The following is a 14,484-nucleotide window of genomic DNA, read 5'->3' on the forward strand; positions in this document are numbered from 1 at the left end:
AGCAGGAGATACACTGATCATCCGCTCAGTGCTTAGAGAGCAGCAGGAGAACACAAGTACTGAGACCAGGAGAGCAGGCACAAGAAAACATGGCTATACCCGATGATCATTCCTTGCAGTCTGTATGCCAGGATTAATAGGGTTGATCATGCTGACAGAGGTTCTATAATCTGTGTTACTAATCTTCCGAATATTATTCATCTTCATTTTTACTTATTTTAGGATGACATTTTGGGGCTTCCAAACCAGTTACTAGTTTTCCATACAGTTATGGTGTCACATTACAATGTTACAACTTACAATACGTTGATATTGTAACTAATAATGCAGTTCTGTTACCACAACATTTTAAGGGGTTCTCCAAGATTTTGATATTGATGGTGTATCCTCAGGATAGGTCATCCATATCAGATTCGTGGGGTTCCGACTCTTGGCACTCCTGCCGATCAGCTGTTTAAAGAGGCCGCTGCACTCCGGTGAGCACCATACCAGAAACATTGCGCTCATCGGTCACATGACCTAGTCGCAGCTCAGTACCATTTAAGTGAATGGGACCGAGCTGCAATACCAACAGTCGCTATTGAATGGCTCTCTAGTGAGCTGAGGATAGGTCATCAATATCAGAATGTCGGAAAACTCCTTTTAAATAATTCATGCACACATAAAATAAATGTCAGAATAATAATCTGTGAAACAACTAGTGAAGTTGCACTGAAATACGTACCAGTTTTTGCATATCAATTCTGTAGATAGAGAGAGAGAAGTGGTAGCCTAGAGCTGCTTCATAATTTAATCACTGTGTCTGGCTGACATTATCCATCATCTATACAGAACCAGCTGTCAGCCTATGGTGAACAGACAGCAGAAAAGTACATTCCCTATAATCTAATTCAGTGAATTCATCACTTACACAGTGTGCTTGAGGCATATTCACCATGGCTGAACTGCGTTTAAGTGGCTGCAAGAGCACAGACATTAGACTGATCATTCGTCTCAAACATTTTCTTAGTATGGAACTATCATACTTATTTATTTTAGGTATATTTTAGTTGGAGCATGAGTATTTAGGAGTAATGTTACTCCTGCACCCACTCATCAAAAGAACGGGTAACATAATCCCAAAATGAGTTACATAGAGACAGTCAAGAGCATTTGGTTTGAGTTCTTCTGTTTCTACTCATATTCTTCTTTCTCTCTAAGCTAAATGTTACTTCGCCATGTGACAAAGTGTATAGTACTGGTGAGTGCAACATGCAGGATATCCTCATTCTATTTTTTAGCCTTTGTATTACCCAATCAATGACAACAGCTTCCTTCTATACTCAGTATTTTCACAGGATGTGTATCCCAAACAGGCACCGGACATTTGTGCTTGACTTTAGCATTACCAGGATGATGTTCTCTTTTCTATGTAAAGTACATATTGACTATAACTGGCTATAGGGAAAATTTTTGAGGTCTGAAGTGGCTTCCATTAAAAAAAATATTGGATCTAGTCTTTTCTATGATTACGTTTTTCACTCCTTTTACAGCACATGGATTAAAGCTGCCGATAACCATTAAAGTTGTCTGAAATGGCAGATTTTGGTATTTTGGCCAACCAATTTGTGTTCTGGTATAATATGAGTATTTTTTTTCCTGTAAAACTTTTCTATCCTATAGAACTATCGCTGAGTAACTGACCTCTTCAGACAATATATGTAAATCTATTGTTTTATAGTACTACAATAACACACATAAAAAAAAAAAAAAGTGATATTTTGAGTTAGAGCTGGGGAAAACAGAAGTGACACTGAATGATTTTGCATAATTAAGTTAATAGGAAGTGTTAGTATGTACTTTCTACAGTAAATAAGCTACTTAATCAGCAGAATATTGTCACAGAGAAATTTGAAAACTTTACTGGTACAGTCTTTACCAGAACTCATGCCTAATTAGTATATTGGGTATTGCATAGAGAAATATGTGTACAGAGACAGCACTTATATGGGCTAGGGCCCCTTCACTTTGTGTGAGGATAGACACAATCAGAAATTAACATTCATACGAATTCTAAATAAGTAATAAATAAGTACGATTGCTAGTTCATGAGAATTGGGCCATGTAATGGTGCCGCCGATCATCTGAGAACAAACAAAATGCTTGTTTGTTGGGCGATGACATTTTTCTTGCAGCACCTAAAATCATTATGAAGTGGTCCCTAACACTAGTTCCTACCTGTTTGTGGGCCATAAAATAAGTGCTGGTCGTATTGAATATTGTCGATAGGTGCTCATTATTGACCTGGAATCGGCTCATGTAACAGGACCCATTAGAAGCTGTTTACCACCAATCACTGTAGATAAGCAGTGTATCTGGCCCTCTAAATTAAACAGTGATTTTCCACACATTGTTTTTAGACACTTTTCTTTTCTTTTGCTCCAAAATGCAGTAGGTATGGACCCACTATGTCACTGAACAGACCTGACATTTTTACCCCTGTATGGGAATCTAGACTTTGTTGCGGGGGGCCACCAGGCTATTTCCTCTAAGGGTAGTCTCTGTTCAGAGGCTGCTAACCAAGACAGGTCAAGAGACACCTGTGTGTGGCACCAAGAGGACAGGCAGAGGCGTAGTCAGAGGGCAAGCTGGGGTCTAGACAGACACAGGTCGTGCAAGATGGTAAAACAGACAGTATGTCAGAACAGATTGCACAGGGTCAGAACGGTTACCAGGCAGAGGTCAGGACATGGAAGGTCAGAGAACACAGTGGTAGTATACCTTCACAGAAACTAGACAAGCTAATAATTTTATTGCTCAGACACCCTTCTATAGGGGAAGATGCATTATATATCTCAGGGAACCAAAGTGATAGGCTAGGGACAGATTAGTCCATGCACAAGCTAAACCTTAAAGAACTGGGGAAAGCGTGTACCCTATGGGAGCGCGCAAAAGCAGTAGCAGGAAGAAGGAGGCGGTAGCGGCCACAAGTGACGCAGACCACAGCGCAGTGGGAGAGGTGAGTACTCCGGATAAAGAGGAGAGATGCCATTGGCCACAGACAGCTGCCATTGCAAAAGGTTTTATTTAATTTTTCTCATGAGCATGCACTACAACAAATATATGCAAAAATGTTAATTATTTTTGGAAACATTTTTGATACTAATATTCTTTTATTCTTGTTGCAATGTATAGTTTGCCTATAGGGTTTAACCTAAAGAGAAAAATGAGCGAAAAAAAAAAAAAAGCCAATTAAATAACATACTGATTACAAAATCTCCAGTAGCACAGACAGGGTGGCATCCATAGATCATACAGATAATAGTGTATATATAATTAAATAAGAACTGATCCATTATGTTGTTGTGAAAATTGTCTGATATGTACTTCGTAGAACATACACTTTGCTCTGTGTAAAATTGTTGCATTCATTTGAATTCCTGTATATTATGATCAGACATAGATTTTGTGTTGGTATTACTTAGAAGCAAAGGTTCTGACACTTTATAATCAGAGAGAACTGTCCAAAATGTCAACTTATAATATATACTACTTTTTTGCAGTATGATCCATTTTGATGGCTATTTTCATGTGCTTCTTCTTCGTTTTTTCTTGTGTCCACAAGATATGTTTTATCTGGAGTTGGGTTGTGGTCTAGTACCAAAATACTGTTGACATCTTTCTCTATGACTATAAAAGAAGTCTTGATCAAATAGATCCCTCTTGCCCTGCACTGCCCACAACATCAGCTTGGGTTAAGGTAGTCCTTTAAAGCGGTTGTCCGGTTTCAGGAGGAAATCAGACAACACTGGGGATCAGACTACAATGAATAATTGACCGGTACTTACGGTACCTTGCAGACCCAGCTCCACGGTTCTAGTGTTCCCAGCTGGGCTCTGTTTACCCAGCTTCAGCGGTGATGTCACATGAACCGCCAGTCGCTGAACCGACATGACATGACTGCTGCAGCCAATCACTGGCCTCAGCAGTGCATTGAAGAGGACAGTGATTGGCTGCAGCCGCCAAAAGCTGTTGACATAAAAAAATATATATTTTCCTGTAGGTTGAATGATAAGAAATTATTTAATTATCCTAATGTTTTGTTTCAGGACACAGGAGTTGGGAAATCCAGCATAGTTTGTAGATTTGTCCAAGACCATTTTGATCATAACATCAGCCCTACTATTGGGTAAGTGAACTGAAAAAAAGAGAACTTCTACTTACTGAATGTACACTGATTGGCCATAACAATAGAGATACTGACAGGTGACAGGAACATTGATTATCTTATTACAATGGCACTTGTCAAAGTTGGGATATATTAGGGGGCAAGCAAACAGTCAGGTCTTGAATTTGCGATGGATGACAGAAAATTGTGCAAGTGAAAGGCTCCAGGTCAGAACATCCCCAGTACAGCAAGTCTTATAGAGTGATGTGGGTATACAGTGGTTACAACCCACTAAAAGTGGTCAAAGAAATGACAACGGCAACATGGTCAAGGCCCAACATGGCCATGTCCCAAGGCTCATTGAAGGCTAGCCTGTCTGGTCCAATCCCGCAGAACTATTGTAGAACAAAGGTTAAAGAGGACCTTTCATCATTTTAGCCCTAGTCTAATTATGATCTTACCTTACTTTATTTTTTTCCAAAGACCCCCCCCCCCCGTTTGTCCGCTGTTGGCCGCGTTGATTTCGGCGCCTTATATTATAATGAGCTGACTCTGTTATACTCAGCGCCTTATATTATAATGAGCTGACTCGGTTATACTAGGTGGAGACTCGCAGTTTTGCTGGGGGTGGTTCTATTCTCCCTGGCTGTGAGCGCATCCAATCAGAGTGCACCGCTCTTAGCCAGGGAGGAGCTCATTCTCCCTGGCTGTGAGCGCATCGAATCAGAGTGCACCGCTCTTAGCCAGGGAGAATGAGCTCATTCTCCCTGGCTAAGAGCGGTGCACTCTGATTGGATGCGCTCACAGCCAGGGAGAATAGAACCACCCCCAGCAAAACTGCGAGTCTCCGCCTAGTATAACCGAGTCAGCTCATTATAATATAAGGCGCTGAAATCAACGCGGCCAACAGCGGACAAACGGGGGGTCTTTGGGAAAAAAAAAGTGCCATGGCATCAGGGGGGCTACCCTATAAGGTAAGATCATAATTAGACTAGGGCTAAACTGATGAAAGGTCCTCTTTAATGCTATGGCTATGACAGAAATGTGTCAGAAAACACAGTGCATTACATCAGAGTGACCATGCTGACCATTGTTCACCACCAACAGCACCTACAAGGAGCACATGAGCATCAGAACCAGACAAAAAAAAAAATGTATGAAGGTGGCTTGGTTTGATGAATCACATTTTATCTTATGCCATGTGGATGGCCGGTTGCTTGTGGCACACCTACCTGGGTCTGCTATGAGAAGGAAACAAGCCATGGTTACAAGTCTGGTGCTCTAGGCGATTAATGGAATTTATCAACTCCGCAATTCTGGCTTCAAAAGTCGCTATGTAGGGGCTTTGCTACTTTTTTGGCTCACTTGTGCAAAAAAATTAGTGCCTTTTTGCATTTTTACACCATTCACTCCAATCTTAAAAAAATGGGTGAGAAAGTTGGTGTGGTTATCTATGTTAGTTTTATTACATATTTAGATAGTTTCATCACTGTGTAACAGTGGCTGCTATGCGCCTCTGTTCCCCTGCTTACCGCCACGGTCCCGGGCACCGCGTTCAGCGGTGATCTGCTGCCAGTGCTTCCCCATTCACCGCTGCAGTCCTGGGCCCTGTCTGTGTAGGTACTGTTGTTCTGGGATCGGCTCCACAGTTTCCTCTCAGCCCTGGCCACAGCATGCTTGCTGCTTGTTCCCTGAAACACTCCCTTAAGTGCCGGCATGTGTCACTTCCTGTGCTTTATGGGTTAGATCATGTGACCTCGCTGACCAATCCTAGCCCTCCTGCACATATATAAGTGGCTCAGCCCCATTCCCAGATGCCTCAGTGTCAAGGTCCTTATGTCCTGCTAGGTAGCTGTTATCTTTGCTTGTGTTCCTGTTTACCTGACTTGTGCTTGTGTTTCTGGACTCTGCTACCTGTTTGATCCATGCCTGCTTGCCTTGACTCACCTGTTGCCAACCTGGATTGCCTGACCTGTACCTGTGCCGCCTGCCCTGACCTATTGCTTGTTTGACTTCGCCTCTGCCTCATCCTTCGGTCCTGCACTGTTGCTCCTGGTTACGACTAAGCCTGCTGACAACGTCTGTACCTCTGGTACCTTGCTCAGGTACCTGCTGGTCCGCCTGGACCAGCTGCCTCGTGTGCCAATCCTCCTCAAGAGGTAGCGACCTGATGTTCCCCTCACAAAAAAGTCTATCCCCACCACCAGGGGTACTGTGAAGATCGAGGGGTTCACTTAGACAACCCTTAGAGAAGGTAGGACACGTGGCACAGTGAGTTCACACCCACTAGTTCGTGACACACTGCAACTTTTTAAAAGGTTGCGAAAAAGTTGTAAACTCACTCTAGTAGGGGGGTGGCATTAAAAAATGGTGTTGCATTTCTAGACAATAGTGTTGGCTTTAAAGATGTGCCAACTTTAACAAGCAACACATGCTGTTTGATAAATTTGGTGCAAAGTACTCCAACATAGACTCAAGCAAAACTGACTTCAAATATTACCCTCATGATAAATTCCCTGCTATGTTCTGCTGCTAAGTCTTTGGTTCCGGCATTTATGAGAATGTTACTTTGACACATATCACCTACCAAAACACTGTACAGACCAAGTACAACCCTTTGTAGCAAAGGTATTCTCTAATGACAGTTTCCTCTTTGGGCAGAATAATGCACAGTGCAAAAACTGCTCAGGAATGGTTTGACAAATATGACAAAGCATTCAAGGACTGAACTTGAAAGCCAAATTTCTCACATGTGAACCGATTCAGAATCTGTGGGATGTGCTGATAAAACAAGTCCAATTCCTGGAGGACCCACCTTACAACTTACAGGACTTAAAGGAGCTGTTGCTAACATCCTCGTACCAGCTGCCACAGGACACCTTCAGAGGTCTTGTGGGGTCCATACCCTGAGGAGTCAAAGCTATTTTCTCAAGACAAAGGGGGCCAGCACAATATAAGGCAGGTGCTTTTAATGTTATGGCTGATCAATGTACAGTATGTGTCAGTATCATCTATGACCACAGACTAAGTTCATAGCAGTTCCACATAACCTGATTTCTGTGCATTGATGAAGACCTGGTATAATTAGATTTATTATTCGATATTTCCATTTATGCTTTCATAATTCTAGAACTGTGTCTTTTTTAGCGCTTCATTTATGACTAAAACAGTTCCTTGTGGGAATGAGCTGCATAAATTTTTGATATGGGACACTGCTGGTCAGGAACGAGTGAGTATGAAACATGTATTTGAAACATTCATTAATCAATATAGTCATACAGATTAGTAGTAATCTGGTGTTATGCATGAGAATACAGCTAAACGGTTAGATTGCTCATGTATACAGTACAGACCAAAAGTTTGGACACACCTTCTCATTCAAAGAGTTTTCTTTATTTTCATGACTATGAAAATTGTAGATTCACACTGAAGGCATCAAAACTGTGAATTAACGCATGTGGAATTATATACATAACAAACAAGTGTGAAACAACTGAAAATATGTCATATTCTAGGTTCTTCAAAGTAGCCACCTTTTGCTTTGATTACTGCTTTGCACACTCTTGGCATTCTCTTGATGAGCTTCAAGAGGTAGTCCCCTGAAATGGTTTTCACTTCACAGGTGTGCCCTGTCAGGTTTAATAAGTGGGATTTCTTGCCTTATAAATGGGGTTGGGACCATCAGTGGCGTTGAGGAGAAGTCAGGTGGATACACAGCTGATAGTCCTACTGAATAGACTGTTAGAATTTGTATTATGGCAAGAAAAAAGCAGCTAAGTAAAGAAAAACGAGTGGCCATCATTAATTTAAGAAGTGAAGGTCAGTCAGTCAGCCGAAAAATTGGGAAAACTTTGAAAGTAAGGGCTATTTGACCATGAAGGAGAGTGATGGGGTGCTGCGCCAGATGACCTGGCCTCCACAGTTACCGGACCTGAACCCAATCGAGATGGTTTGGGGTGAGCTGGACCGCAGAGTGAAGGCAAAAGGGCCAACAAGTGCTAAGCATCTCTGGGAACTCCTTCAAGACCGTTGGAAGACCATTTCAGGGGACTACCTCTTGAAGCTCATCAAGAGAATGCCAAGAGTGTGCAAAGCAGTAATCAAAGCAAAAGGTGGCTACTTTGAAGAACCTAGAATATGACATATTTTCAGTTGTTTTACACTTGTTTGTTATGTATATAATTCCACATGTGTTAATTCATAGTTTTGATGCCTTCATAGTCATGAAAATAAAGAAAACTCTTTGAATGAGAAGGTGTGTCCAAACTTTTGGTCTGTACTGTATATGTATACAAGTTACTTCTGCGTTTTCCTGCTTTCACCCATCACTTCTTCTTCCAGGACACTCTAGACAATCTCTAGAATAACTGTAAACCTTAAAGGGTTTCTCCTGGATTTTATAAGTGATGGCCTATCACAAGGATAGACCATCAATGTCTGATCAGCAGGGGTCCGACACCTCACTGTATTTCTGGCACCCGAAGTCAGCACCAAAACTACAAAGCTCTGTCCATTGTGTAGTGGACGCAGCTGGTTACTGCTGCGTGGCTCCTATAGAAGTGAATGGGAGCAGCACTGCAGTATGTATGGAGCTGTGTAGTTCTGGCGTTGACTTCTTGCACTGGAGCTACTGCAGGACAGCTGATTGCCAGGGGCACGGGGTGTCAGATCCCCATTGATCAGATATGAAAGACCTATCCTGATAAGTGGACAACTCCTTAAAACATCAGACAGCTTCTGTCAGAGTGGGTGCTGTATATTAGGCAACATTATATAAACTAAAGAAATATACAAAGTGAGTAAAATCTACAATGCCTTTCTTTGCTAACTAGTGCAGTGGCCATTGATTTTAACTGTGAACGACATTGTCTATTAACTTAATTTGTAAGTGTTGTGTCTCTATATTTCTAGACTTCATAATAATATATAAACAAATATTTCCATATGAACCACTGGCCTATAGTTGACAAGTGTGGCAGAGACCACATTATTTCAAGTGATACACTCATATATTTAATAACAAGCATTCAGAATTGTATGCCTGCTTGTTTGTGGCTTCAAGTTCTATGGCCAGATAACTCATTAGAAGATGCAATAGATACAGCATTTTGGTGGCCCGTGGGAGGAAAGTAAAAATGTAATGTAGCAAATTGCTTTCCAATCTCTAATCATGACAGCAAGAATACATTTTATACTCTATAATATTACAAGGGGTTGTGTCAACATTAAATATCAATATAATTCAGAATGAAAAACTACTTAGAATTGTCATTTATTTTCTGTTACCAAAATTCTTCAGTTGTGAAATATTCTTATATATATATACTGCATTATATTGGCGTCCCCTGATATTCAATCTGTATAGTAATGTGCACATTCACCTTTTAGAAGCTTTGACGGTTACAGGGGGAGAGTTGCAGGAGAAAGGACACTCCCCCTGAGAGAAGACACTCTGAGCTGTGATAGGGAGAGTGCTGCAACAGAAAGGGCACACCACCTGAGAGAAGACACACTCTGAGCTGTGATAGGGAGAGTGCTGCAACAGAAAGGACACTCCCCCTGAGAGAAGACACACTCTGAGCTGTGATAGGGAGAGTGCTGCAACAGAAAGGACACTCCCCCTGAGAGAAGACACACTCTGAGCTGTGATAGGGAGAGTGCTGCAACAGAAAGGACACACCCCCTGAGAGAAGACACTCTGAGCTGTAATAGAGAGAGTGCTTCAACAGAAAGGACACTCCTCCTGAGAGAAGACACACTCTGAGCTGTGATAGGGAAAGTGCTGCAACAGAAAGGGCACACTCCCTGAGAGAAGACACACTGTGAGCTGTGATAGGGAGAGTGCTTCAATAGAAAGGGCACACCCTTTGAGAGAAGACACACTCTGAGCTGTGATAGGGAGAGTGCTGCCACAGAAAGGGCACACCCCCTGAGAGAAGACACACTCTGAGCTATGATAGGGAGAGTGCTGCAACAGAAAGGACACTCCCCCTGAGAGAAAACACACTCTGAGCTGTGATAGGGAGAGTGCTTCAACAGAAAGGACACACCCCCTGAGAGAAGACACTCTGAGCTGTAATAGGGAGAGTGCTGAAACAGAAAGGGCACACCCACTGAGCTGCCAGCCAGAAAAAAAATCTAGCAAATCAATTGGAGCAATCGATGGGCAGATCTCTCGATTCATGTTAGGTACAAGAATAGGTTCTAACTTTGATAGAAAGAGATTGTCATTTACTATATGATGTCTGGTTTTCATTTTTTACATAATTATTGACACAACCCCATTCAATTCCGCTCTCCTAATCCAGAGATTTCCATAGCCCCCTTCTATGCTGACAGTAAAGCCTACTTCATTCTAGTCATAGAAAATGCTTTACAGACAGATCTCTTATAGGTCTGTGATATATTTGCACATCTTTTCTTCTTTCTATTCTCCTGTGTACTGCATTCAATACATTCTCAATTACTTTGATTGCCTGCAGGGCCGTTATCAGAAATTTCTGATTCCCATACAGTAAAGTGGGTTTCCCATTTTTTTAACATATGCTATTTTAAAGCATGCCATAATCGTAATTGCCTTGGCAGGAGCTGCTTATAGTCATAAGTCCTTTTCAATGTCCATTTTGGCTTTTTTTACACTTGTGTGTGTTAATATTTAAACTCCCCTAAACCTTTCAGATTATTAAAAAAAGCTTAGTATTATTTGCAAATATGGAAATATTAAGGTACTCATGCACCTTTAACACTTATTCAACCAACGAGCATCTCCACATACAGTACAGACCAAAAGTTTGGACACACCTTCTCATTCAAAGAGTTTTCTTTATTTTCATGACTATGAAGGCATCAAAACTATGAATTAACACATGTGGAATTATATACATAACAAACAAGTATGAAACAACTGAAAATATGTCATTCTAGGTTCTTCAAAGTAGCCACCTTTTGCTTTGATTACTGATTTGCACACTCTTGGCATTCTCTTGATGAGCTTCAAGAGGTAGTCCCCTGAAATGGTCTTCCAACAGTCTTGAAGGAGTTCCCAGAGATGCTTAGCACTTGTTGGCCCTTTTGCCTTCACTCTGCGGTCCAGCTCACCCCAAACCATCTCGATTGGGTTCAGGTCCGGTGAATGTGGAGGCCAGGTCATCTGGCGCAGCACCCCATCACTCTCCTTCATGGTCAAATAGCCCTTACTTTCAAAGTTTTCCCAATTTTTCGGCTGACTGACTGACCTTCATTTCTTAAAGTAATGATGGCCACTCGTTTTTCTTTACTTAGCTGCTTTTTTCTTGCCATAATACAAATTCTAACAGTCTATTCAGTAGGACTATCAGCTGTGTATCCACCTGTATTCTCCTCAACGCCACTGACGGTCCCAACCCCATTTATAAGGCAAGAAATCCCACTTATTAAACCTGACAGGGCACACCTGTGAAGTGAAAACCATTTCAGGGGACTACCTCTTGAAGCTCATCAAGAGAATGCCAAGAGTGTGCAAAGCAGTAATCAAAGCAAAAGGTGGCTACTTTGAAGAACCTAGAATATGACATATTTTCAGTTGTTTCACACTTGTTTGTTATGAATATAATTCCACATGTGTTAATTCATAGTTTTGATGCCTTCAGTGTGAATCTACAATTTCCATAGTCATGAAAATAAAGAAAACTCTTTGAATGAGAAAGTGTGTCCAAACTTTTGGTCTGTACTGTACATGCATGCTCAGTTCAAACCAAGTGCATATGTTTTCATGTGAGAGGAAAAAGCCAGACACCTCTGGCGGTGAACAAAAGCGTTGTGCACTGAAATTTAACGCACTTGATCCTTCTCTCCCCCAACATCGTATGTCAGCAGAGAGTCAGGAGCTCTCCATACATGGTAGACTGCTGACTGATCACAGTGAAAACGGTGGGTTCAGCAGACAATAGTATATTGGATATGTGTTACATTATTTCTTTAGCACTATTATACAATGTATATTTATGATTAAGTGTACAGTGCAAAGGATTTGTCAAATTAGGTAATTCCTTTAAAGCGGTTATCTCATCTTAGACAATGGGGGCATATCGCTAGGATATGCCCCCATTGTCTGATAGGTGCGGGTCCCACCACTGGAACCCGCACCTACAAGGAGAACGGAGCCGGGGAGAGTTGTGGCTGGAGGACCCCGGGTTTCGCGGGGTCCGTCCAGCACCAGGCGCAGCTCCCCGCCTCTCCCATTGAGGTGAATGGGAGCGCACCGCGCATTCGCGACCACTGCTCCCATTTTTTTTTTATAGGGCCGACTAGAAATGAATGGAGGGCGGCTGCGCATGCGCAGTGCGCCCTCCTCAACTTTCTCTTCTCCGTTCTCCTTGTAGGTGCGGGTCTCAGAAGTGGGACCCGCACCTATCAGACAATGGGGGCATATCCTAGCGATATGCCCCCATTGTCTAAGATGGGATAACCCCAATAAATCAACATATATTTTAAAGGTAACCTGTCAGCACCAAAATGACCCCTATACTGTTCGCAGTACCTTACAGCTGATGCCATCTGGTTTCTAGTGATGTACAGCGCATGCGTGAGAGGTCAAGAAGGAATCGCACATGAAGGAAACAAAAAAGCTGATCAATCAGTCACAAAGGGGCGGCAAGATTGACTTAAAGTGTGAAAGCTGCTGCCCCTTTGACTTCTAGATCATCATTTCCATACAGCCTGCAGCAGAATAAAAGCTGTTTAACAGTGATCATACCGGACAACTTAGACAAGTACATCATTAGAAACCAGATGGCATCGGCTGTAAGGTACTGCGGGCAGTTTAGGGGCCATTTTGGTGCTGACAAGTTCCCTTTAAGACTATAACACACACACACTTAGGTTTGGAAGCCAGAAAATGATTTACAAAAATCTCATAGTAATAAATGTTTTCATACAGTCTGAAATATACATGCATAGACTTTTGTATGTATTCAGTCAAGATAGAGGAAGCTGAGAGTTACTCCTACTCCTGTGCAGCTTTGAGTAGAAGCACGGCAGGCAGCAATGGTTGTCATTGCCCCATAAGATAGAGGAAGCTGAAAGTTACTCCTACTCCTGTGCAGCTTTGGGAAGGGGGTGTCTTTGAGTAGAAGCAGGTTGTCATTGCCCCATAATATAGAGGAAGAGCAGGAAAGGAGTGTTGGCTCACAATATCGGTTTCATCAATGAGCTTCACTTACTTTAGGCTACATATTTGCATCAATGAAACACTCTGGACATGTGTAATGTTACCATATACAGTATATTAACAAATGATCAAAAACATCAGTGGCTGCTTTAAAAGACGTGCAAAAGGTATACTAGAGATTTCAATTGTTTTTGCAGTTCCATTCTTTGGCACCAATGTACTACAGAGGCTCGGCAGCCGCTGTTATTGTATATGACATAACAAAGCAGGTAAGGAATATCAGCTCATATTTTACCCATCTGCTATTTCACTGACCATTCTTAATATAAAATAACTGCTAAAACAGACATCCATATGGTAAATCCATGGCAGAATTCCACTATGACTATAAGGCATTACACCCGCATTCACTGTACAATGAATATATGGCTCAGATACTGGAGCAGAGCCAGATATGGCATTACTGATCCCATTTTTGAGATGGGGGTCAATCTCTATAGGTCACTGATTGTTTTGGGTGGCAATTTCATCCATCTGGGGTATAACAATTTCTTCTAAACAGAACCTAAGTGGAATATTATACATCAGCATACATTATATATAACATTATACTAAATACACTACAAAGCCAAATACATATGGGCATAGTGTTTTTGTCCAATTCGGCCGCACTCATTACCAACGGATGCATGAAATCAAGAATATATAATCTCAATAGCAGATTTCTTACATTAGATGGGATAAAAAAAAAATCGGTTTACCAAATATCTAGCCTGCCAGAGCCAGACTGTAAGGCAGCATGGAGGGAGAGGAGACGGATCATGTCCTTTTGTCTCTGTATGGATTTAGACATTAACCCTTGATGTTGTCTCCCTCCATATCAATCAGGAACCATACTTGTTTTATAAGAGCAGGGTCTGTTTTTTCAGAAGAGGAGTTAGAAGATACACATTTGCTCATGTAGTGACCCCCCTCCGATGCTGATGTTAATGCTGACTGAAGCACCTAAATGGTTTTATAGAAAAAAACAATGCTTTATTGCTGAAAAGAATACACCGCATCCATGATAACCCATACTATAATACATTATTTATCATCACAGTAAACACTGTGAAAAAAAAGAAACAAAAAACAATACCAGAATTACTGTATTCTATTCTTCATAAAAAGAAATTGCAAAACGGTACCA

The 14,484-nt window shown here is 41.6% G+C and overlaps 1 protein-coding gene across 1 annotated transcript in view; it reads left to right on the plus strand.

The window, feature by feature from the left end:
• Positions 1-14,484, plus strand: part of RAB31 (RAB31, member RAS oncogene family) — a 63,533-nt gene that overhangs the window by 34,550 nt on the left and 14,499 nt on the right. Inside the window, exons 2-4 of the mRNA XM_040431646.1 lie at positions 4,089-4,168; positions 7,295-7,376; positions 13,493-13,564. Of these exons, the coding sequence (XP_040287580.1) occupies positions 4,089-4,168; positions 7,295-7,376; positions 13,493-13,564 (234 nt within the window). The remainder of the gene's footprint in view (positions 1-4,088; positions 4,169-7,294; positions 7,377-13,492; positions 13,565-14,484) is intronic.

This window comes from Bufo bufo, chromosome 5 (genome assembly GCF_905171765.1).
Source record: "Bufo bufo chromosome 5, aBufBuf1.1, whole genome shotgun sequence".
Taxonomy (NCBI): Eukaryota; Metazoa; Chordata; class Amphibia; order Anura; family Bufonidae; genus Bufo; species Bufo bufo.